General features: G+C 43.1%; 1 protein-coding gene across 1 annotated transcript in view; it reads right to left on the reverse strand.

Moving 5' to 3' along the window:
- The window catches only part of LOC126419513 (uncharacterized), a 730476-nt gene that overhangs the window by 125476 nt on the left and 578464 nt on the right, over positions 1-26536 (reverse strand). Inside the window, exons 15-17 of the mRNA XM_050086703.1 lie at positions 18631-18749; positions 18374-18521; positions 10741-10940 (exon numbers count right to left, since the gene is read on the reverse strand). Of these exons, the coding sequence (XP_049942660.1) occupies positions 10741-10940; positions 18374-18521; positions 18631-18749 (467 nt within the window). The remainder of the gene's footprint in view (positions 1-10740; positions 10941-18373; positions 18522-18630; positions 18750-26536) is intronic.

Here is a 26536-nt window from a genome sequence, read left to right on the forward strand (position 1 = left end):
CGACCGACCGACCGACCAACCGACCGACAAATTGGACTTGTGTACGCGGTTTGGCAGACCGATAAACTTGTCGGGCGGGGGTCGGGCGGGCAGGAACATCTTCTACCGACAACCCCCCCCCACCCCCTCTTCCACTGCACACATACTCCACTCTGTCAATAAATTGTGCCAACTGTAGCGCTGTCAGGACAACCGCCCGATAAAAGTTCGGCTTTTGTCACTACGCGAGGGATCATACACAGTTCTAATATACATGACAAGGTGCGAGGCGGACGAAACTTTGACAGAGTTTCTGGAGAAATGCAGATTTGCAGATGTTTGTTCGACACTCCATGCGAGGAGCTTAGCAATACAGATGCAAGAAATGAAGCACTTTTTCTTATTTTTTAACAAATCCATAATTTTTCGTCAGGCCCATACAGAGAAGTTTCTCTTTTTAGGTTTTATTTCCGATCCTTATTGGAAATGAAATCCAAAATCCGACTTATCGACAGTTAATGGACGTTAATTCATAAAACATACTTACTTCATCGTTATAAGTGTTAAAAAATTCTAGCAAATATCCAGGGCGTCTGCTATGAAGAGCAAAGTGTGGAGACATTTTTTTTCACATGTGTAACAGTTGCTAAATGCTTCTTTTCCTCTGTATGTGTTGTACTATTTATTAGATCATGTGTGCCCCCACCATGTGTAGTTGAAGTGAGTTTCTTAAACTTATAGCTCCACCTTAATGCTATATACAGAAATAAATTAATAACGTCTATACAGAAGTCTTTTGTTTTATTTATTTCACTTTGCCATTATGTATTATCTCAGTCAACTATAAGTCACACTGCAGGTTTCAGGAATGATTATTGTTAATATTTGTGGGGATACAACAACACTGAATTTGAGGTTCTCTTGACTTCTGCCACTGGATAGAAATCACAGTGTAGCTAGCAACGTTCCCTCACAGCTTACAGCCTCTCTCATGAGCGTATTCTTTTTCGTTAAGAATGCTTTGGTGATATTCGGCAGCTCCTTAAGGCATGATTCATCCATTCTTGGATAATTACGGAAATCATCGGATCCCAGTAACAGAAGGTGGTGAATTTCTTTCCTTACATAAGCCACTTCTTTGCCCACAGCTATTTTTGTTTCGCCCTATTACCTCTAAAGCAGCCAAAGAAAAGCCCCGATTTTGTTTCTGTGTAAAACCAGGCAGGGTCTCTAGAACACAAACTCAATGAACTTCAGACAAACAAATAACAAGAAAAGGGTGTCGCCGTAATCGCTGAGTGCAGTCGGTCGGGACGTTAGCAAGATAACTTTGTGCCTGTGTAGGGGCCTTAACTGGTATCAGACTGTCACGTGATCATCGATTGCTGACTAAGCTCGTGGTAGAAGTTTATATGTGATCGGCAGAGATAATCCTAACTTAATGACCATCTGTCACTCACGGCAAAAGCAGGATGTCATTAAAACTCTAGCTGCTACAGACTGAAGAATATTAACACCGGAACATACACAAGACGAACCAAAACATCTGAAGCAGTTTTTCAAGAAGAATTGCTATACAGAAAAGGAAGTAGAGTTCTGCGCTAAAATAACAGTACACCGAGGGACAAGGATAAGAAACAACAACGCAAGAACACAGTTTATCTCCCCCTTATTTAAACAAGTAATTTAACAGATCGGTAAGAATTTACTGTAGAAACGTGACTTCAGACTGGTTTTTAAACTAATAAAACTTATATGTCAGACCACCATACTTGTAAAGGATAAATGACTTCCTCTGTCGGCAAGCAGTGTACAAGTACGTATGTTAACGTCTATATTGGAACTCTAAAGAGAAGCGTGAAAATATATCCGAAGAAATATGAAAGTCTTTACCTAATAAAAAATAGAAAGCTCAGTTGTAGCACCGTATTTAGTCCAGTCAGGAAATCATGAAGTTTCTCGACACCAAAATTTTATCTACAAAGACAACGTGTTATCCCCGGAATTTTAGAGAAGTGATTGAAAAACATAAACGTGGGAATAGTATTTACAGAAAAAAAGAAGATATAAAACTTAGAAACGTCTGGACAGCAGCTGTACTGAATTGTTAGGTAAGTTGCATCTTTGACACATGAAAGTTCGATCGTTAAGGCGACTTATGACAGCGATTATCATTGTCGATCACGCGCAGACTTCTACCACGCCCCTTTCGTAGTTTGCTGCCTCTCTCCTACGTCTCTCTCGTCAGCCGACAAGCCTCCAGGGAACCAGAAGCATGTCTGAAGATGTTCAACGCAGCTTCGGGAACGAAAACATTTCTTTGACCAAGACCGTTCAACCCGAAGGATTCACTAGTAACTGAGACAACCGGCTGTAAAAGTCTTCACATCTCATTTGGAACGTAAGATTCATAGCTATATTTACAAATCACATCCTGACATAATTTGCTATAAAACCTCAGCAAACAAGCGGCACAACCTGTTCGGATTGAACTCATTCTGCTCATTTAATAAATGTTGAAGCTTTTTTCTTTTCTGCAAATATTTAACTGCAGTGTGACTTACTTTTATGCTGTCGCTAATCTCTTTTACGGATTGGTTGGTCTCCTTTAAATGTTCAGATAATGTTATACGGTTAGAAATTGGATAGCAATGTTCGATACACTGTAGATGGAACAATCTACCTGGCTGGACTATATACACTGCCTAACAAAAATAAATAAATAAATAAATAAATAATTAAAGCATCCTGAAGGGGAGGGACAGACGAAATGAAAGTACACAGATTGAGAGAGCATGTGATGTTATCACACTGACGAAAATCGAGTCAAATTTACAAAGAAGTGGGCAGTATGAACCCAATTACCAGCAAAACGTTGCAGCCCCCTCTGTCTTGGATGGATGCGCTCATTCAGTTGAGAACGATGTCATAAAGTCGCTGTATCCTCTTTGCTGAGACAAGCCGGTTCACAAGTGTTGTAACTGGTCCGTGATATCCTGGTTAACGGCACTGGGATGGAGTTGATATCAGATCTAGTCCCATATTGGAAACACATCTGGGAATCTAGTCGGACAAGGGAGCACATTAACAATATACAGACCACAGAGAAACGTACCATATGTGGACGAGCACGACACTACTGTATGAGGGATGACGCGAGACGTCCGTGATATACTGCTGTGCCGTCAGTGTTCCATCAATCAGTACGAGCCTTGACCCGAAGTCATATACGATGATACCCACACCACGTCACCGCTATGCCCCTTCAAAATGGAATGTGCCACAGGGTCGCCACCACACACGTCGATGACGGTCTTCTGGGGTAGTGTAGCACAGCGATTCTTCGCTGAACACAATGCGGCACAATTCATCAACACTCCATTATTTCTGTTCACGGCTTCGCTCTAAACGCAGCATTTTGTGTTGAGCCTTCGCATGGAACGGTAATTCTCCGAGTAATGGTGTGGAATCACGCAGAATGTTGCAGGAAGTCTATTACATGTTCTAGGATGACAGGCGCAGATATTTAGGGGCTACTATGCGCTTTCCCCACAATACGGTGAGTCAGTCTTGTGGTGGTCACACGTTGTCGACCATACTCGCCTGGTAAAAGAAACACTAAGGCACTGTGGAGCCATTGAAAAGTGTGCGTCTAAATTTTCATACGAATTTTTCTTTTTTTGGATGTCTGGGATGGCATTCGTAAGGTTTGCATTGCTTACACGTTTTAGACAAGCGGACGCAGCCTCGGAAGAGAAGCAGCGCTGCACAGAGATGAGTTACAGATGATCCTTGCTTTGGGAAGATGTGCACGAAATTCATCTGTTGATCATGAATAAAGGAGGAGAGACAGACAGTTGAGCTTTGGTCTTAGATCTGAACAGTCAAGTTTTGGTTTCGTAGCAGCAGGCAGCAAACAAGGGAGGTTTTTGACAATTATATTACGAATCATTGTCAGGCAGATAGCCCGAAATCAAATACTGGATTATAAGACTTATCCAGGAGTAGATATAGACTCAAATCACAACGTAGTAGTGTGAAGGGTAGGCTGAAGTTTAAGAGATTGGTCAGGAAGAATCAATACGCAAAGAAGTGTGATACAGAATTACTAAGGCATGGTGAGATATGTTGGAAGTTCTCTAAGGCTATAGATACAGCAATAAAGAATAGTCCAGTAGATAGTAGAGTTGAAGACAATCACAGAAGTAGGAAAGGAAAAAATATATGCAAAGAAGGTATTTGCGAAGAAACCATGGGTAACAGAAGAAATATTTCAGCTGATCGATGAAAGAAGGCAGTACCAAAATGTTCATGGAAATTCAAGAATACAGAAATACAAGTTGCTGAGAAATGCAATAAACAGGAAGTGCAGGGAAGCTAAGACGAAATGGTTGCATGAAAAATGTGAAGAAATCGAAAAAGAAATGCTTCTCGGAAGGACTACTCAGCATATAGGGAAGTCAAAACGATCTTCGATGAAATTAAAAGTAGGGGTGGTAACATTAAAGGTATATCATGTATTCCACTGTTAAATTCAGAGGAGAGACTGGATAGGTGGAAAGATCATGTGATAGAAGAAGAAACAGGAGTGGATCTACAAGAGATATGGGATCCAGTTTCGAATCAGAATTTAAGAGAGCTTTGGAGGACTTAAGATCAAATAAGACTAACATTCCATCAGGATTTCTAAAATAATTGGGAGAAGTGACAACACGACTACACGTTGGTTTAGAGAATGTATGAGTCAGGCGACATACCATCTGACTTTTGGAAAAATATCATCCACACAATTCGGAAGACTGCAGGAGCTGACAACTGCGAGAATCATCGCACATTCAGTTTAACAGCTCAGGCATCTAAGTTTCTGAGAAGAATAACATAAAGAAGAATGGAAAAGAAAAATGAAGATGTGTTAGATGACGATCAGTTTGGCCTTAGGAAAGGTAAAGGCAGCAGAGAGGCAATTGTGACGATGCGGTTGGTAATGGAGGCAAGAGTAAAGAAAAATCAAGACGCGTTCATAGGATTTGTCGATCTGGAAAAGGCGTTCAACGGTGTAAAACGGTGTAGGGTGTTCAAAATTCTGAGAAGAGTAGGGATAAGCTGTAGGGACAGACGGGTAGTATACGAAGGTTGCCCAGAAAGTAATGCACTGCATTTTCTTTCTCAGCTAAAACAATGCTACGAGTATTAAATGTTACGTATGTATTATCTGAAGTCTCCTGAGTGAGCGCGCCAAGTTTCCGTCACTTCCGACAGATAGCGCAGCAGTAGAACAGTTTTAAAATGGCGTCTGTAGGTGCTGTACGTTTCAAGCAATGTACCGTCATCGAATTTCTCACTGCAGAGAAAGGAACTGTTGGGAATATTTACAAACGCTTATGCAAAGTCTACGGAGCATTTGCTGTCGACAGAAGTGCAGTTAGTTGCTGGGCACGGGAGGTGAGGTCATGAGAAGGCGTTTCGGTGTAGCTCCAGTATTTTCAGCGGTCGGTGAGACCATTCACGGCTGTCACACCAGACATGTTGCATCGAGCTGATGTTATTCGCAAGGACAGACGCATTACGACGCGGCAGTTGGCGCTACATCTGTCAATCAGCAAAGGAAGTGTGGATGCAATTATCCGCACTCTTGAATATTCAAAACTGTGTGCAAGAAGGGTCCCACAGTGTCTAAAGGTGGATCACAAATAGTTCAGAAAGAACAATTGTCTTCATTTGTTGCAACGTTTTGAAGCTGAGTGGGTGGATTTGTTGACCCTGATTGTTACAGGTGATGAAACCTTGGTTCACCGTTTTGAGTCTGAAACAAAACGACAGTCAATCGAATGGCGCCATTCCCACTCCCCACAGAAGAAAAAATTCAAAGCAAGTGCTTCCGGCGGTGAGGTCATAATCACTGTGTCCTGAGACGGTGAGGGTGTGACTCTCATTTATGTGATACCAAGAGACGGTACCATTAATACAGAACCATATGCCAACACATTAGCAAAACACAAGATGCGCTTCTGGCGACTTTGGCGCCACAGTAGCCAAGGAGATGTTTTGCTGCAACTCGATAATGCTCGGCCCCACACAAATGTGAGGACTGCTGAACACATCGAAAATAACAGGACTGGACAGTGTTTCCCCATCCTCCCTACACCCCTGACCTAGCCCCCCTTGGACTTCCACCGGCCATTAAAGGATGCTATTCGTGAAAGAAATTTTGAGGACAATGAGGAGGTGATTCACACAGTGAAGCACTAGCTCCGCCACCAGCACAAGGATTGGTGCTGATTGGGCATACACTTCCTTGTTTCGGGCTGGAGGAGGGCCATAGAATGGGATGATGATGATGATGTTTGGTTTGTGGGGCACTCAACTCTAAGATTATCAGCACTCGTACAAAGTCCCAATCTTTACACAATCCACGAATGATGATGAAATGATGACAACACAAACACCCAGTCCCTGGGCAGGGAAAATCCTCAATCCGCCCGGGACTCGAACCCAGGATGATCCTGTGATCCAGAGACAGCAACGCTAGCCACTAGATCTTGAGCTGCGGATCATAGAACGGGATAGAGAGTACGTGAAAAAATAGGGTGTGGTAGATAAAACACGATATTTTCGTGTGTGTAATTGTCATTACGTTCAATAAAGAACTGTTGAAGAAAAAATTTGTGGTGCATTACTTTCTGGTCAACCCTCATACAATATGTACAAGAGCCAAGAGGGAATAATAAGGGTGGACGGCCAAGAATGAAGAGCTCTCATTAAAAAGGGTGTAGGACAAAAAATTCAAATGGCTCTGAGCACTTTCGGACTTAACATCTGAGGTCATCAGTCCCCTAGAACTTAGAACTACCTAAACCTAACTAACCTAAGGACATCAGACAAATCTATGCCCGAGGCAGGAGTCGAACTTGCGACCATAGCAGTCGCGCGGTTCCGGATTGGAGCGCCCAGAACCGCTCGGTCACAGCGGTCGGCTGGACGAGGAAAAGGATGTAGTCTTTCGCCCCTACTCTTCAATCTGTACGTCGAAGAAGCAATGATGGAAATAAAAGAAAGGTCCAGGAGTGGAATAAAATTCAAGGCGAAAGGATATCAGTGATAAGATTCACTGATGACACCGTTATCCTGAGTGAAAGTGAAGAAGAATTACATGATCTGCTGAATGGGATGACCAATCTAATGAGTACAGAATATGGACTGAGAGTATATTGAAGAAGAAAGTAAAGAGAATGATGAGGATGGTGATGTTTGGTTTGTCGGGCGCCAAACTGCGCAGTTATCAGCGGCTGTTCAAATTTCAAACCTTTGCTCAGTCTAATCTCGACACTTTTGTGAATGATGATGAAATGATGAGGACAACACAAACACCCAGTTATCTCGAGGCAGGTGAAAATCCCTGACCCTGCCGGAAAGCAAAAGGAAATAGCAGAAATGAGAACGGCGAGAAACTTAGCATCAGGTTTGATTGCCACAAAGTAGTTGAAGTTGTCCCCTGTGGTGCATTGTGTCCACTGCAGTGGACGGCTGTTATTGGTAACTTTTACCTTCACTGTGACTGTATTTTTAAGTCTCCAATGCGTGCACTCCACTCCAGTGGACGCTGTCCACCTGGTGCTACCATCTTTAGGGTGGTAGCGGAACTATTAGAGCGTTTGTTTGCGTAAATACAACACAAGTGACAAGATGGCGTCCTCGAAGCGTGGCCGTGTACCAGCGTGTAGTATTTCAGCGAAAGACTTCTATGGGCATTCAAGATGCAGGGTAAGAAAATTCTTAATGAATCTAGACTGATACTGATCCATTTCTAAATAATCAAAGATCGCCAAAACATATTTTTACGATCACTATGAAGGAAAAGGTATCTATCCACCGCACTGTGCATCATGCGATAATGGCATTGGTCGTGAGCTGTCTCACTACGTGACGTAGTAACTCAGCACAGTGGAACATTTATTTGGTTTCTTATTTTACAGTTTTTAGTATAGTTTCTTAGTTCAGCATAGATCTTATAATTTATGGCACACGAAGTACTATAATTAGTCCCGAAATTTCGAATTACAGGAAGTAATCGAAGAGTTGCTATGTCATTCAGAGTGCACACTAGCAGACGAAACTGACGATGAAGTCATCGAGAAACGTAATTGCAGAAACAAGTTCAAGTTCTGACGACAATGGTTTTGATTCTGCGGACAGTGAGAATGAAATTCCGTGTGATGCTGCAAGTTCCTAATCAGTGAAAAGAATATGGCTCTCAAACTACAAATGGCAGCAGATCGACAGTAATTCTGTTCCACTACCAAAATTTACAGGTGTGGAAAAAAATAAATGTAATTGGAGAGAGTCCTATTGATTTGTTCAAAGAAATAATTTGTGACGAAATTTTGGAACACACTTTGTTTCAAACTAATCTGTATGCTCTTCAGTATGGCAAATTGAATCTTGGATTGACAGTTGCTGAAGTGAAAACAGTTCTAGGTGTGAACATAGTGATGACATATATCAAATACCCTCAAACCCGATCATACTGGTCATCAGATGAAGGACTACGGATGAATTTAGTAGCCAACTCTTTAACAGTCAATTGATGTGATAACATACTGCGTTTTCTTCGTTTTGTGGATAATACAGCAGTGGATCAAACCAACACAGATCGTCTGTACAAAATCCGTCCATTTCTGGAGTGTGTGCCAAAAGAACTTTCTCCATGCTGCAGAAGCTGAATAGCATAAGTGTATTGATGAGCAGATCACACTTTTCAAGGGTCATAGGAATATGAAACAGTATGCTGCTAACAATACGAAGAAATGGGGACTGAAAGTCTTGGTGAGAGCTGGTTCTTCTAGTTATGACTACCGTTTTGAAGTATACCAACGTGGATCTGGTGGGAGGGAGCCAGTTAGTGAGTTTGAAGTTTGTGCTAATGTGGTTCTACGACTTTGTGACGATATGAAGTACAAGAACCACAAAGGATTTTTCGACAACTTATTTGCAAGTCTCGCACTACTCCAGGAGCTAAAAAAAGTGTCATTTGGGGCACTGGGACACGCCGAGTAAACCGGCTTCGACGTTCTCCGTGAGTACTTTCTTCAGAGAAAGACATGAGAAAGGGCGCACGAGGGGACTATGTATTTGTCGTGTGTAAAGAGGGCATAACCATAATAAAATGGTTTTACAATAAATGTGTGCATATTGCTTCTACCTGTGCTTTTGCACAGCCCAAATCATAATTTCAGCTCTGGAGCAAGGAGGAGAACAAGATCATCAGAGTACCTCAACCATTCAGGGAGGTGTATATATGATGGGCGAGTGTCTAGGATTATATCCAAATCATCGACGAAACAGGCAGTGATACCTGCATGTCTGTTTTCATTTCACTGATGTGGCTATTGTGAACTCTTGGTTGCTGTATAGACAGGCAAGAACTGACATCTGCCCCCTTGATTTCAAGGCGTCGGTGGCACGATCCCAATAAACCTGGGAAAATACAGGGGAGAGAAAGACCTGTTTCTACTCCAAAGTCCCGGAAAAAGAGGCCAGTTTGTAGGGCAGCAGATAATTGAGGACGTAGGTTCCAAGTGCTGAGATGAAGAGGTTGGCACAGTAGAGGAATTCCTGGCGGGCCGCATCAAACCAGACAGAAGACAGATGACTCAAAAAAAATTACGGATTAATGGAAGATTTAAAGTGGAGAGAAAAATAACTGATTTTTACATTGGTAAAATTATACTCTATGGGAAGAATGGATTAGAGGTAATGATTAAATTTATTTTATTTGCGATAGCGGTTTGATAATGCAGCATTCTGGGTTCGTCAGACATCCAGATGAGGAATATTTTTGGTTTTCATTTTTTGTTAGGATTTATCGATCATTGTGAGAGAAATGGATTTAAGATTAGATTTTGGAATTTTGTTCAAGGGAAGTTTAATTTTTGTAATTCTTGGATTATAGTTACGTGATTTCAGAGAATCCTGAACTGTTACTGAAGTTTCGTTATCTGAATGTTCTTAAGTAAAATGATATGAAACTGCTATTGTGTTCATTTATCCCAAAGTCAATGTCCACAACACAAGTCATTTAATTTTCGGTTTAGTTTAAAACATTTTCAAAAATTATGAACCAAGAATGACAGCAATATTTCTAGAGACCGCATTGCATCTTTGCCTACGTCAGTAGTTTGATTTTACAGTTCTGTTACTGAGACGGGCTGTAGCTACGAAAGCAATTTGCACGGCGTTATTCAGGGCGACCCACATAAGCGAAATAGTGTGGAATACAGATTCTTTCTTTAACTAAATTTCACAGGGACCAACTTTAGTTTCAAAGCAATCAGTTTTTCATCGAAGATCATTGTCCGATTTTGTGACAACAATAAGTTTCAGATTTTTTTCCATTTATCGCATTTAGATTCCTCTATCCACTCTCGCAGGTGAATTTTGTCACCGACAGTTACGGTTAAGCACCGTCAGCTTGCAGGTCTGGTATTGCACAATCTAGAACAAGAAGCCTAATCTTTAGCATCTAACAGACAATTTAACATTAAATACACAATCAACATTGCTGATACATTTTAACAAAAATTTTAATAGATAAATTTCACTGTTCTACCTGTTACAGAGTATTACAAATTAATCATTTACACACTCCCCTTACGGGAGCTGTAGCGCTGGTTCAGCAGAGACTCACCGGGTGGTGCGGCCGAAACGGTGGCAGCGTGAACCACAGTCGGGGGCGGTGGCTGCGCCTGCGGGGGCGGTGGGGGCGTGTGCGGCGGCGTGTGCGCGGGCGCGTGAACCAGCGTCTTGAGCTTGTCGCGCAGCAGTAGTGAGCCGCCGCGCGACGGCGCCGAGCTGGTGGCGGAGGGGGGCGGCGACAGCGCCTCCGTGGGCGAGCACGGCCCGCACGGGACCGCCTCCGCGTCGCTGTGCCGGTCGCTCGACGCCGTCGACGACGCCGCGCTGGGCTGCGCATCCGGTAGCAACGGTGTACTCGTGCGTAGGCGTCTGCAGGGGTGTGCGTTTGTGCGGATACGCTTTGTGCGCTAAATTTCAGTACCGGTCCGGATGGAAGGATAATGATAAACAAGGTCTGTGGTAACGCCTCTATCGGACAATATACGAATTAATTTCGAATAGTTGTAGATGTAGCGCCTCTAGCGGGAGATAATAGAAACTGAAATGGATAAAAGAAAGGTAGTACTGTCGATTGTACGTGGTGTATCGCGGTTCATTTCCGAGCCTGTAGCGATTTTCCAAGCTGGTTGGGACGTAACAGCATGTCTTATACGGAAAGATTTTTTCTTGGCAAGCACCGAAAGCAACAAGAGCTACAACATCGAAAACATTATTATTAGCACGGCCTAAATCTCTATGCACGTGCTACTCCGTATCGTGTCGCACATATCTATCGATCAAAAGTACCTTGACGCTTATTACTGCACATCAGCATGGTCTGTCTCCACCTTTCGCCTTTATGACGGCTTGAACTTTGCTGGGGAGACATCTGAGTTACGTAAATTGAAAGCGGAGTGTGGAAAAAGGAAAGATATATGTCAATTGCATCGGGACGTTACCGGGATTCGAACCCAGGATCTCTTGCTTCCTTTTTCTGCTTTCTTTGTTTTTTTTCTTTTCTTTTTCTTTTTTACAGTGTTCTACCACTTTTTTTAAATGTGGGATTCGAACTCACAGTTCCTTTCGAAAATCAGAGCTTAGACGTGGCGCCTTAGGCAGTTTCCTTCCTTTTATCTTTTCCTTTTTTATTCTTTTAATTTTTCGTTCTTTTAGTTTTTTCTGCAACAGAAGACTTGAAATAAGTAATAAATGATCACTTCTTGAAATAAAGAATAATGTCTTCCTTTAGTGATAAACTTAAACGCCTTCTTCTTCTGTAAAAAGTTTCAGCTATAATGATAAAGCAAATATTCTCAATGAATATATGAAATAGCTAAAACCATAGACTACTCTATGAAATGAAGGAACTTCTTCTCGATGTCTGTTCGCTCGGAGCTTACTTTAAATTCTTTTATTCTCAGTACTTAGTTCAAGATTTTGCTGTCATGGTGTCTCAAATATTCCCGTACTTCGAAGGGTAATACAGGTCAGGTTTGATTTTTGTACTTTCAACATTGCAGCAAAGTCAGCAATCGTGATAATCAAATATATAAGAAACTATCAGCCTCGATTTCGGTAATGAAACCAACCTTTACGTAGGTTACAGCCCAAATAATTGAGCCTTTTTCAGAAGATATACCTGAATCTATAATTTGTCTAAGAGGATATGGTCTAGAAATTAGGCTGTTTTAGTTTTATTTCTAGACCATACCCTCTTAGGCAAATTAGAGATTCAGTTATATCTTCTGAAGAAGGCTCAATTATTTGGGCTGAAACCTAGGTAAAGGTTGGTTTCATTACTGCAATCGAAGCTGATAGTTTCTTATGTATTTGATTTTAAAATGTTCATATTTAATACAATAGCAGTAGTCCACGAAACTCGCTGTCCGATTTTGAATGATGTAACCAATGGTGTGGCTTAGCATCCAGATCGTAGCGTTGTATTTTGTTCGGGAGTAGTGCAACCTCTGTGGCCACAGAAGTTCTGTCCTTCCAATGTGTCTTTCGATGGAGCGATCGATGATTGCCAGTCTCCTGGATAAAGGATCAGTAATTTGTTTAGCAGTCCCACAGGTGAGTCGGCGAATCAAAGTGTCCACAAATCCACAGGTAGTACAGGTAGGAGATGTGGAGATTGTTATTAGTAGGTATTCTATCATTGGCCTCCATGTACCAGGTGCATCTGACAGCACTAGGCGGGATGTCAGTGAAGATATTCCTCCAGATAATGTTCCACTTGTAATGTTGCCATTTATGGTTCAAAAGGTTCCAATGGCTCTGAGCACTGTGGGACTTAACATCTGAGGTCATCAGTCCCCTAGAACTTAGAACTACTTAAACCTAACTAACCTAAGGACATCACACACACCCATGTCCGAGGCAGCATTCGAACCTGCGACTGAAGCGGTCGCGCGGTTACAGACTGAAGCGCCTAGAACCGCTCGGTCACACCAGCCGGCCTGCTATTTATGTTCCACCGGTTGCCTACAAGTAATTTTTGTCAGAAGTCGCAAACTACCTTGTTCGCCAGACCGGTGGAACTTGAAAGGGAAGAACGGTCTTTATATATGTAACTGAACTCTAAACAATACTCTCCACGTATGGAAACATTCGAGGAATTACAATGGGAAGCGCAAGCCGATTTAGGCTCCATCAGTTTAATAAGATACTGGTTTTGTTGTCTTTAGGGGTCTCAAGAGACTTCCTGATGGAAACTTTCTAGGCATTTGCTTTAACCATTGCGCCGCCTGGACACAATTTTATCGCAACTGCTCGTACTATCTCTGCATGCCTGTCGGCCGACCCACATTCCCTCCAAGAGCCAGCTATCCGCTGTCGCTATTCATGTACTCCGTGCTAACTGCTTTGAAATTCCCGCAGGAGGTCGGATGTAACAGTGCTTTACCACTGAAGGTAGTTTTTTCATTGCCCATCGAGGCGATGCAGTTAAAAGAATGTGTAATGTTAATTTTTTTCTGATACGTGCGAAAGAACAGAGACCACACATTCATTCATATAAAGATATCTGAATGTCTGTGGGGACTGACAACCTATTCTCCCTGAAGAGCCGAAACCAGAGAAGGTAGTGTTGTTGAACGCTGGAATCTGGAGTGAAATAGACGTTCTGACTCTTCCGGAAAGTAATCTATTGTGTTCTGGTCGGGACTCTGGACAAGTCAGTTGATTTCCGAAATACTATTGTCCTCAGAGGTTCTGCTTTATGGCAGGGTGCCCTGTCATGCAGATGCAATTAACCATCGTCTTCGAACTGTTCCTTCATTCTATACAGTATACAATGCTATCAAGTGTGTTGATATCCTTCCGCATTAAGCGTTTTGTTAAGCGGAATAAGGCAACAACACCCAAAACACGAAAACCAATCTCATACCGTAACACAAAATTTTCCGCACTTCACTTTTAGTGCTACGCATGACCTCAGATGTTAAGTCCCATAGTGCTCAGAGCCATTTGAACCATTTGATGCCTCTTCCAGGGGAACCACCTTTGAACTTTCGACAAAAGATTTTGTTGCAGCATCTTTAAGGCACCACTCAGTACCATCTCTTAGAATCAAAAGTTTAATTTAACGATACGGCAAGAATAGAATAAGATAGAAAATTTTATAATGATAGTCAATAACAAACACGAATCGAATATACTGTGCTCGGAGAATGGTGCGCGCATTCGCCGTACTGAAATGGACTGCACGATGCAATCGGAAACCCGAATACTCTGTGCTGCGCTGTGCGGGTTTATATAACCTGAGGCAGTGAAGCGCAGATAGCAAAGCGACGAAGTCCTTCGAGGCAGTTAGAAGTGTTTGTGGACGAGAAAGGGATGGAAAGAGCTTAGTGGAATGTTCGCTGTGCTTGTAGAAGAGACAGATAGAGAGAGAGAGAGAGAGAGAGAGACAGAGGAAGCATCAGCACGGCCGCTGCGAGCGTGTGTAGGGGCGAATATGAGGCGCCACATACCTACTCGTACAAGCTAAATTCTTCTGTTTGATATAAAACCAACGCTGATGTGATATTTATAAGACTTGTTTTTCTTGGCGTGTTGCAAAACTTTATGTGCTTTGTTCTTTAGGTTGACATTATTCTCACGGAGCCCTTCTTGTGGAGCCACAGGACTCAGTGGACGCTTTCAGAACCGTTGCTCTACAAAAGCGATGTTGCTGTTGCAGGGGAAATAAAATGCAAATGTAATTCTGTGACAAACCAGGAAGATCACCATGTCAAGATCTGTAGCTCTTGTAGATATCATACATCTCCCGTCTCCATGGTGCATTCCAGCCAATATTGATAGCGTCACTGTGTCTCGAATAGGCAGTAATAATAATTTAAATAATAATATTATCGATTGCATGTACCCGCAAGAATAGCCCAGAGCGCTAACGCGCTGTTTCCTGGACTCGGGTAGGTGCACCGGCCCCGGATCGAATCCGCCCGGCGGATTAACGACGGCGGCCGGTGTGCCGGCCAGCCTAGATGTAGTTTTTAGGCGGTTTCCCACATCCTACTAGATGAATACCGGGCTGGTCCCCACGTCCCGCCTGAGTTACACGACTCGCCGACATTTGAAACACATTCGCACTATTTCACGATTTACACTAGACACAGACAGCGGGGGTACACTGATTCCGTCCTGGGGGGGAACGGGGTGGCGGCAGGAAGGGCATCCGCCCACCCCTTAACTTAACTATGCCAAATCCGTACTTAACCCTGTCGACCCTGCGCCCAATGCTGGATAAAGGCAGTAGCAAAAGAAGAAGATTATCGATTGAATGTAATGCAAAAGTAGACGATAATCAAAATATTAACGCTTTCCCTTGACTTTTAAGCACACAATTATTGTTATTGCTGGCATACATGGATGCACCGTCGAATATTGGAATCAGTTCGGCTTTTATCGGCAGTCGTAAGACTTGTGCGGATCTGATTAAAGGACAGGGGCATGTATTACGTATCGACAATATGCAATGAAAACTTCGTAACTCCATTTCTTTATGAATTTTGCAGTGAAGCAAGAACGGTTCTTAAAATATAATACAAAGCGATACAGACAGTTGCTACAAATGTAACTATGTAGTGTAAATATAGTTATTGACGCACAAGAGAAATCCATGAAACTTCCTGCCAGATTAAAACTGTGTGCCAGACCGAGACTCGAACTCGGGACCTTTACCTTTCGCTGGAAGAGCAGTGCTATTTCTTCGGCATAAAAGGTGCGGCTTTCTCTCCTTTTGTCGGTTCCGGATACGGCGGTGCTCTTCGATACGGACTTGTCGCACACGTTAAGAACAGGGTAAGTTTCGAATGTCTTCCATTTTTTGGCCGTATGACCGAGGACTGTGCCGTAAGGTCGGAGAGAAAGGGAGACGAAATCTGCTGGAAATGCAAATGCTAGCTCCAACACGCGCACATTTTGCATTCCCCGTTTAGTGCGTTCAAGCGTTACCACATCCACATTTGCGTCAGAGTGGCAGAATCTGTAACCTTCCGTCGAGCGTCTGAGAAGTTTGTCTCAGGCCTTATCGACAGTGGGCTTAAGATACATAACGCTGGAGACGATAGACAAGTGGATACCCAGCAGCTCTTCCGGACCAACACGTATCACGTCTCATAAAAATCTCTGTACTTCATGGGCCTTGGGTCTAGAGTATGTTGCGTCAAACTGCAGATTGTTCCTGGCTTTCCAATAAGAAAGAGCCATCGGTTGTCAAGAACATTAGCACGATACACAACACTAACGTGGCGTAGTGGTAAACAAGAATAGACCCGGAAACGCGACTCGGAGCGGCCGGGACGTACGGCACCGTTCCACAGCCAAAGGCCGAATGTGTACCATTTGGTTATCGGTGCACGTCTCGCAACCCGACCCAAACTTCCATACGTCGTCAACCATGTGTCTTCTACAGCCTGTACTCGTACATCCATTATGTATATTCTGTACAGGGGAGACATTTTACTTGAAAGTGGATTGCCTGATGTCGCCAGATAAGTATGATTTTGCAGTGCCTGTGCTATTACGAATTACGATGCAAGTTCCTTCGGACATACATTCACGTTATACTATCTTCTCGCTAGATTAGTGACATTTCTAAAAATTCTTTTAAACTTTTTAATTCCCAGAGTGCTATTCTTCTTTATTTAGATGTGCCTGAATATGCGTTGTATGACCTACAGTACTATTACAGGTTCATACAAGAACTGTATGTGATTTATTTTTCATGAATGCGTGCCTTCGGCTGCGGATGCCTTATTTGCAAAGTTTGTAAGTAGGCTGTTTAGGTTTTTATGTTGGTAACGCCACGTAGCGCTCTGTATGAAAATCACTGACTGTGCTCTATGCAGTCTGTGGCTGGTTTGCATTGTTGGAATTTTTGGCTATTGTAGCGTTGGGCAGTTGGATGTGAACAACGCGTAGCGTTGCGCAGTTGGAGCTGAACCGCCAGCAGTGGTGGATGTGGGGAGAGAGATGGCAGAATTTTGAGAGTGGACTATCTGGATGTGTATCCGTCAGAAAAACGAAATTTGTAAGACCGGATGTCATGAAAATATATATATTTTCATGACATCCGGTCTTACAAATTTCGTTTTTCTGACGGATACACGTCCAGATCGTCCACTCTCAAAATTCTGCCGGTAAACTATTAAGGTAAATACATTGTTTGTTCTCCATCAAAATCTTTCATTTGCTAACTATGCCTATCAGTAGTTAGTGGCTTCAGTAGTTAGAATCTTTTATTTAGCTGGCAGTATTGGCGCACGCTGTATTGCAGTAGTTCGAGTAACGAAGATTTTTGTGAGGTAAGTGATTCATGAAAGGTATAGGTTATAGTTAGTCAGGGCCATTCTTTTGTTGGAATTATTGAAAGTCAGATTGCGTTGCGCTAAAAATGTTGTGTGTCAGTTTACTGTTGATCAGAATAGGTAAAGAGAGAAATGTCTGAGTAGGTTCAGTTTTGTTCAGCTGTTTGAAAATCAAATAACGTAAGAGGTTTACCAGTATTGTCACTCTTGATTTTTCAAAGAGACGTTTCAAGTTTGCTGTTACGTCAGTATTATTGTGGAACCGCTACTTCCTTTCACCTTCACCGACCACAATGGCATTTTCCTGGAGAATAAACGTCCCTACCACAAGGCTAGAATCATGTGAGAGTGGTTTGACGAGCATGATAGTGCTCTGACGTTGTTGTTTCGGCCAACAAATTAGTCAGATTTGGAACACCTCTGGGAGACTATCGGGCGCCATTTCAGCTCACATCATCATTTTCATCATCATTGACTCGCAAGTCGCCGACGTGTGGTCACCTAAAAAGGACTTTCAATACGGCGGCCGAACTTCCCAAAATGGGGCCTCCCGGCCAACAATGCCATACGATCATCTTTTACATTTACGGTAAATGCGTCACCTGTGCGTTAACATCTTGTGCCACATAGCTGTAGGGACCTACCAAGGACTTGTCACATCCACGTCACTTTGAATCGCTGCTGTATTACAGTCCAAAGATCGACCAGCCCACTATTGAACAGATCATAATGTTTTGGCTCATCGACGAATGAGACATCTCCCACATTAGAAGATACCGAAGCACGTCAAGAGAAAGTAATGAAAGTCTTCGAAATCCATTGCAGATAACGTAAACAATAAAGGTAGCTGAGGAGAAAACTAATACGAAAATAGCCTATGTACTTTATTGTATCAGAGTGGAATTGGTTGTTGGTGTAGTATACAGATGACTACGGCAGACCACGAGGCAGACGGCGGTTGCGCAGCTTACCTGCCGACCAGCGTGCTTGAGCGAGGCGAGCCGTGTGAGGATGGAGCTGCCGGCGGCGACTCTGCGAGGAGCCGCAGAGTCCTCCTCAGAGGAGGGGCCCGAGTGCAGCCGCGAGTCGTCCGCCGTCGTCGGGGGCGACAGGCTGGACCTGCGGAAAGCCGAGCAGCTGCTCACACGGGCCAGCACACATCACGAGTACTGACCCCTGGAGGTATCGGCCAAGCTCATACGTACTTAACTATCGTAACAGGCATTACGGATTCATGCCGTAGTCTGATGTATAACTGACACCACTCGAAGTTACTGAATTGTCCGATACCAAATTTTTAGAACTGTTCGATACACGTTTTCCCGTGGTCTTTAACAATGCTTTTTTCTGAAATAAAAAAAGTAATATTGCATTCCAGAATATTAATTGCTAGGTGGCTGATGAATGATTCTTTTGGATCTTCTGATAGTCTGACGTGGCCAGTGACAAATGTCTCTCCACTGCCGCCTTTCTCATTTCAGAAGCCACTTTTATCCGACGTCATCAGTCATTTCTCGGATATATTCCAAATTGAGTTTTCTCCTACAATTTTGCCCGCTATGGTAGCCTCTCGGACCGCGCCAATAGCTCAACGCAGAAGATGCCATCGCTGATGTTACCAGAGAGAAATTCGTCTGGTACTTAACCATGTGACTGGTGAGGACGAAGGGAGTGCGGCCTCACCAAATGGGTCACCTGTGAACCTAGAGGTTGATGAACACCTCCAGAAGACGCCGAACCTGAGGGTCGCTGATTCGATTTCGGGACGAAGCACTCCGCACCACGCCATAGCCACTTGTAAATAAAGCAACGAGCGAATTCACAAGGGGAAGATCGCGCCGCCGCCGCAGTGGTTCACGGGTAGGGTTTTGTATGGACGAATATGTCGCCTGGCGCTCCGTTGCAACATGAGCGTCGCCGTTGTCAGCAGTCACTGGAATCTGTACGCACAATCTCGCGCCGCACCGCTGCCGCGAGGAATTGATCGAGTTAAGACACACTGTATTAATCTGTTTGTTTAAAGGGTCTTATGTGTCAATAAATGACTGATAGTGGAACCACCAATGTTTCACTCACACCTCACACAAGGAAGGAACCCAATCCACCGCCAACAATGTGTTGCATTTCCTCCCGCCCTACCTGACAAAATAATGACCTTTGCTCCCGTATCGCTCAGTATCGACCGGCTACATTACCAAATGATGACATACGTAGTAAAACTGATTATTACGTTGTGTACAAAAATATGGAACCACAAAAACACAACACATTACCAGACCAAATACGGTGTAGGAAAACCGTTGACATTTAAAACTGTTTCCAGTCTTCACAGAATGGATAAATTCAGGTCCCGTATGGTTTTCGACGCAGTCTTATGCCAAACTTCCGGAAAATGGTGTTGAGTTCAGTCGTGCGATGTCTACTATGTTGTGTCCATGTACTACTCTGAGAACAGAATGTCTGTTGGCGAGACTAGAAGAACTATGGAACGAAGACGCAAGAAACGGAAATCTTACACGTATTACAGATAGGCAACTAATCAGCTGCCACCGGTTCACCTGTGAGCATAAAACGATATACATGATACCAGCATGGTGGGGCAGGAACGAACGTATGGGACAGTGTAATAGAGAAGGCAGTACGTGTAACAGAGGCTGGTAATTTTATAAGTAGGGATAGAAAATAGTTCAAATGGCTCTAAGCACTATGGGACTTAACATCTGGGGTCATCAGTCTCCTAGACTTAGAACTACTTAAACCTAACTAACCTAAGCACATCACACACATCCATGCCCGAGGCAGGATTGAAGCGCCTAGAACCTCTCGGCCACAGCAGCCGGCTCAGTAGGGATAGAGGCTTTAGCTTCAGCATTCAACGCCAACCTCATTTTCCTTCAATCACGCTTGTCCCATGGATTCACGCTCATTACGAAGCTTTAGAGTGAAGAGTTTTATCTTACGTCATTTCCCATACTTATAGGTTTTTACCTTTTGGCAGAAAGTATGTGTTCGGTACGCATTTCTGTTGTCTACTTTATCATTTGGCAGCGCCGGGAAATAACTATTATGGTGAAGCGCAGGTTGTAACGTTCAAAGGGTGCTTGGACTCCATATAGAGAACAACGAAATCTGCGATTGTCACCTGTCTTAGTTTACTGCCTGTAATTGAGCCTCATGTTAATGATTTTTTAGTTCTTTTGGTTTTTCTTAATGCTAAAATACTTATTTATAATGATTTTCTAGGTTCCTTCTTTGTTTATCAAATAATTCTTGACGAGTGGTTCGCTCTTTAGTGTTTCTGTCCAGTTTTATTTTTATGATTAGTGTTTATTTTTACATTGATTTCAGTATAATTAGACATTATTTTGCTGTTGATAATTTTTCTTTTAGTTTAATTTTAATAACATTCTGAATGCGTTTTTTTTAGTAATTACTGGGAGACCTTCAGTATATTTATCTTCCCTATGGTCAGTCATAACCTCATACTGTGTGTTGAGGACTGTGTGCACTGACTAAACGTTATGCCGATATTCCGTCTAGAGTGAACAAATCACCATCTGACGGTGACGCTTAATTCCGCTCTGTGAGGTTCCGTTTACCTCTAATGTCAATCAAACTACAAAACAAACAATGGGCACAACGGTGACGTTACTAAGACCAATTAAGAAAGCCAGAGAACCCAGTTTTATTCAAAGATACATTATTTCAACGGAATATGGATTCATTCTTTGCAACTAACATGCCGGTGCACTTCAGATTATGATAAAAACTTTATTTCGGCTTTAGCAATGCTTAATATGCAAATTAACCCTTTTAAGAAGAATTGAAGGGAAAGGAGACAATGGTAGTCAAATGTTTTGAGTACTGGAGAGCAGGATCCAAGAATCTGATCGGTGTTACGATCTACAGGAAAGGAGGTACTGTTTTCATGAAAATGGCGACGACCGTTAGAGTCCACTAAAAATTTGAACGGCTCCTTCTTCTTCAAAGAGGCGCCTTGGTACGGAAGACATCCGCCCTGATTCCTGTAGGCATCAAATCAGGTTTTATCCGCTTTCTATATCGGAGCAGACGGAACTTGATCACTGCCCATCTCAGCAGTTGGTAGGAAACATCTTTTGACGTCGGAAGCTTAAGCCGGTATTCCATGACACACAAGTCAGATGTGCCTGCCAACTAGCGGCAGAAAGGGTGAAGCTGCGATTTCAGCAGACTGTTTATATATCGTGGAGAAATAGGAACCGTTCTATTTCGCCGAGGATCCGCTCGTGCACAGTAGAACTGTACGTCAGTATGTGCAGAGCGCAGCATTTCGAGTGGGCGTTCTGCTTGTTATTGTTTTCACGCGTGGTCAGTAGACGGGAAATAAGTGAGCTCTTAAGGACTCTTTCAGCTATTGCGAGAGATATTTAAAAAATTTCAATGAGTAAAATATGGTAATAAAACAAATGAAAATTCTTTTTTTTGTATTGCTGTTGAGAAAAGTATATCTAACCATAGCTTCTTTGTGTAGAAATGATGTGAAACAAAGAAAGTACAAGCGTGCTTATTGAGGCATACAGCAAGGAAAAAGATCTGTACGGTGCTATAGATACGCTGTACCGTAATAAGGTACGTCTACAAATGTTTAATTCTAAAATTATTTTTTAATTTAATGTGTATGTAATTTTAGTTTCTATATGTGTTCGTATCACTTTAACTGGGAAAAATAACGCGTGTGATTTATTTGATTACATCATTTGTGTTATTTCAGTATTCTAGAAAGAATAAAGTTGAGAGTATAGAAACAAAACTTAGATCAGTTGTGCCAGCCGCGACCAGTCATGACTGTAAAAGCCAGTCTGTATCTTTGCTGTTGCACTATTGTGATATAGCTTCCCTCAATACTGTGTCATCAGCGCAGATCCCGTTAGCTACGGCCGACAAGGCACACCCATTTTGCGCTGATAACCACGCAGTTGAGCGCCCCACAACCAAATTAACGTCCATTCCGACGAACTTCCTATATTCCTACGCATCTTCGGGCCTCAGCCCCTTGATTAACAGGGAGTATATGTCCCTGCCTTCGTCCCTTCTGCCCAGCCAGGGTCGAACCGACTTGCTAGTGCTATCGTTACTTCGTTTTCCTGCCCTTCTCCTAAAGACTAGGGCGGACACTGTCACGGCAAATGTTGCGTAGATAATTGCATCCTCAGTATCTAAAATGCTGTGAAAAAGAAAAACATAGATAATCATTTTCTTGCATCAGCATGACGTAAAACGAAAACTTTTGTCGATAATTCTGTATAATAATAAAGTAACTTCATTATAGGTGCAGAATGTAAACAATAACTGCTTAAAAATACGAAACTATGTCCATCAGAAGTGTCGATACGAGTGGATACCAGCTACATAAAAGTGGTAACTTTCACACTCAGCGAGTTAACCGACGTAAAAAAAAACCTGTCCTTCCAAATATGTACCCTTGATGTGCTTGGATGTTAGGTGTATTGCGTAACATAGCTAACGAAAAAGTTTGCAGTTCCAGACTTGTGCGCTTGTGGCGCTGGTGCTGACTTGTATACGATAGGTGTGTCGTGTAATATTGGCTTCACCGAGGTGCACTCATTCCGATTTCCTAGGCCATGTCAACGACACTTACTCTTCGAAAATCAGCGGTCGTAGTTAGTGATGCGTTCGAAAGGCCCCAGCAAATATCATATTCGGCTACTAAGCATCTACCGCATAGAGTCCAGTTACAGTTTTGCTGTTTATTATCTTGGCCAGAGACGCGCAATGGCAGCGGCGGTGGATTGCGATCATATTAATGTGAGAAAACAACTGCTCTGTGCATTGTTTCAGCTTGCTGGATGCTGAAAGCAACCATCTGGATCGCCTTGAGGTAAGAAGACATTGCAACCACCTTTGCTTTGTCACCTCGACCGCTCTCTCATGGGTTCAGTGCTGTGTTTAATTTCAAATCATTACCCCGCAGATAGAATTTAGCCTCTAGTATAACGGTTCGTCGTCAACCAGTTTGCTACTATCTCCTGTTTAGTAGTTTACAAGTAATATTTATCTTTCTCTAAGTACCTGTCAATATTTTTCGTGTCATTTTCTGAAGTGGTTTCTTTATTGTATTTGTACAGGATTATTACAAATGATTGAAGCGATTTCACAGCTCTACAATAACTTTATTATCTGAGATATTTTCACAATGCTTTGCACACATATACAAAAACTCAAAAAGTTTTTTAAGGCATTCACAAATGTTCGATATGTGCCCCTTTAGTGATTCGGCAGATATCAAGCCGATAATCAAGTTCCTCCCACACTTGGCGCAGCATGTCCCCATCAATGAGTTCGAAAGCATCGTTTATGCGAGCTCGCAGTTCTGGCACGTTTCTTGGTAGAGGAGGTTTAAACACTGAATCTTTCATATAACCCCACAGAAAGAAATCGCATGGGGTTAAGTCGGGAGAGCGTGGAGGCCATGACATGAATTGCTGATCATGATCTCCACCACGACCGATCCATCGGTTTTCCAATCTCCTGTTTAAGAAATGCCGAACATCATGATGGAAGTGCGGTGGAGCACCATCCTGTTGAAAGATGAAGTCGGCGCTGTCGGTCTCCAGTTGTGGCATGAGCCAATTTTCCAGCATGTCCAGATACGCGTGTCCTGTAACGTTTTTTTCGCAGAAGAAAAAGGGGCCGTAAACTTTAAACCGTGAGATTGCACAAAACGCGTTAACTTTTGGTGAATTGCGAATTTGCTGCACGAATGCGTGAGGATTCTCTACCGCCCAGATTCGCACATTGTGTCTGTTCACTTCACCATTAAGAAAAAATATTGCTTCATCACTGAAAACAAGTTTCGCACTGAACGCATCCTCTTCCATGAGCTGTTGCATCCGCGCCGAAAATTCAAAGCGTTTGACTTTGTCATCGGGTGTCAGGGCTTGTAGCAATTGTAAACGGTAAGGCTCCTACTTTAGCCTTTTCCGTAAGATATTCCAAACCGTCGGCTGTGGTACGTTTAGCTCCCTGCTTGCTTTATTCGTCGACTTCCGCGAGCTACGCGTGAAACTTGCCCGCACGCGTTCAACCGTTTCTTAGGTCACTGCAGGCCGACGCGTTGATTTCCCCCTACAGAGGCATCCAGAAGCTTTAAACTGCGCATACCATCGCCGAATGGAGTTAGCAGTTGGTGGATCTTTGTTGAACTTCGTCCTGAAGTGTCGTTGCACTGTTATGACTGACTGATGTGAGTGCATTTCAAGCACGACATACGCTTTCTCGGCTCCTGTCGCCTGGCGGCAGAAACCTGAAGTGCGGCTTCAGCCGAACAAAACTTTATGAGTATCTGTAGTGTGTCGTGACCATATGTCAATAAATGGAGCTACAGTGAATTTATGAAATCGCTTCAATCGTTTGTAATAGCCCTGCACTCACTGTTCTTGCCAATGTGTGAATTCCTGATTTTAAATATATGAACGTGTGTTGCAGCCATTTCACGCTGTTTCGTGATATATTATGAGAATACGACAACATATTTAGACGTTCTCATGGATATACCACACATGGAGCCTAATAAGAGCCCGCAATTGTTAAAGGGCTTTAAGTGGAAGAGAACATGCTCACGGTCTCTATGCGGATCTATCATGTACTACAAATGGCCTTTGAAACGCATATTATGACGAACAGACATGCCATAGTGGCCAATTCCCTCCGTATGTATCAGTACTTACAGTGGGACTCACTTTAATACAACAGGGACTTAAATACGCTAGCGTCTTACATACAGATAAAGTCGTTACACCGACAAATTTGCTATCAGCACTGCTGCTTTTAGAGAATCATGTGATCAACAGTATCAACACTTACTTGAAGTACCAGATGATAAACATTATTGCAGAACTGCACCGCCGTAACAAGAAAATCTCCACAGTGTAGGTAAAGGGGCATCATGTTACCAAGAGCAATGAAATTGCCGATCCTTTCTGTAAAACTGTCATCCACCATGAGGCAAAGAGGTACGGACAAACTCCTTACACAGACCTTGTGCAAGACGTGTGGCAGCAGGTGAGAGCCTCGTTGAAGAGTAAGTGGTGTCTATCCTGAAGTCTGGGGGAAGACATTATGCCGATATGATATCAAGCATCCCTGCACGACCGTGGTACTAACTTGGTATGTACCACAGAAAGTCCCTGGTCACCAATTTGTGCCTCCGCTTGCACTACCGGTGTTTCCGAGTGAACTTCCGCCGATTACAGCTGATCTCTAACCCCCACAACAATGTAAAGAGGAGGAGAACATCGAACACTTCATTTTCGGCCGCCCACTGCGATACCACGCGACAACTGTGATGCTTAGTGATTCGTGGACAACAATTTCCACTAGAATGGAGACGCTACGCACAATACAGGACGTGTCACTGTATAAACGTATATATAATTAAAACACAGACGTATTGCAGACACTGGCTGCGAGAGGGCTTTGATTTAAATCAAAGGGGAAGTGTAAACTTGTGCCGGACCGGGAGTCTCTTGCTTACTAGGTAGATACGCTGTTCTCTGCGCCATGTGGACACAATGGTCATCGCACTTACACGAACTACTCTAGCACGCCTCCAGTCGGACCCGAAGTTTCAACTTATCCACACCCTACTAACGTAGTGCCCCTAGCCCATTAACCTCATTACTCGCGGGTGTTTCGCCAATTTCTGTAAGAGATCGAGCCTCGTTCACATGCAAAAAGAGCAGATAATTGGCAGTCATCGCCATATATATATATATATATGTGTGTGTGTGTGTGTGTGTGTGTGTGTGTGTATGTGTGTGTGTGTGTGTGTGTGTGGTGTCTGTTCTTTCGGAGGCCTGCCGGAGTGGCCGAGCGGTTCTAGGTGCTAGAGTCTGGAACCGCGCGACCGCTACGGTCGCAGGTTCGAATCCTGCCTCGGGCATGGATGTGTGTGATGTGCTTAGGTTAGTTAGGTTTAAGTAGTTCTAAGTTCTAGGGGGCTGATGACTACAGCAGTTAAGTCCCATAGTGCTCAGAGCCATTTGAACCATTTTTTTCTGTTCTTTCGGAGATGTCAGATGGAACAATCATATATATATATATATATATATATATATATATATATATATATA

The sequence above is a fragment of the Schistocerca serialis genome, chromosome 9 (assembly GCF_023864345.2).
Source record: "Schistocerca serialis cubense isolate TAMUIC-IGC-003099 chromosome 9, iqSchSeri2.2, whole genome shotgun sequence".
Lineage (NCBI taxonomy): Eukaryota > Metazoa > Arthropoda > Insecta > Orthoptera > Acrididae > Schistocerca > Schistocerca serialis.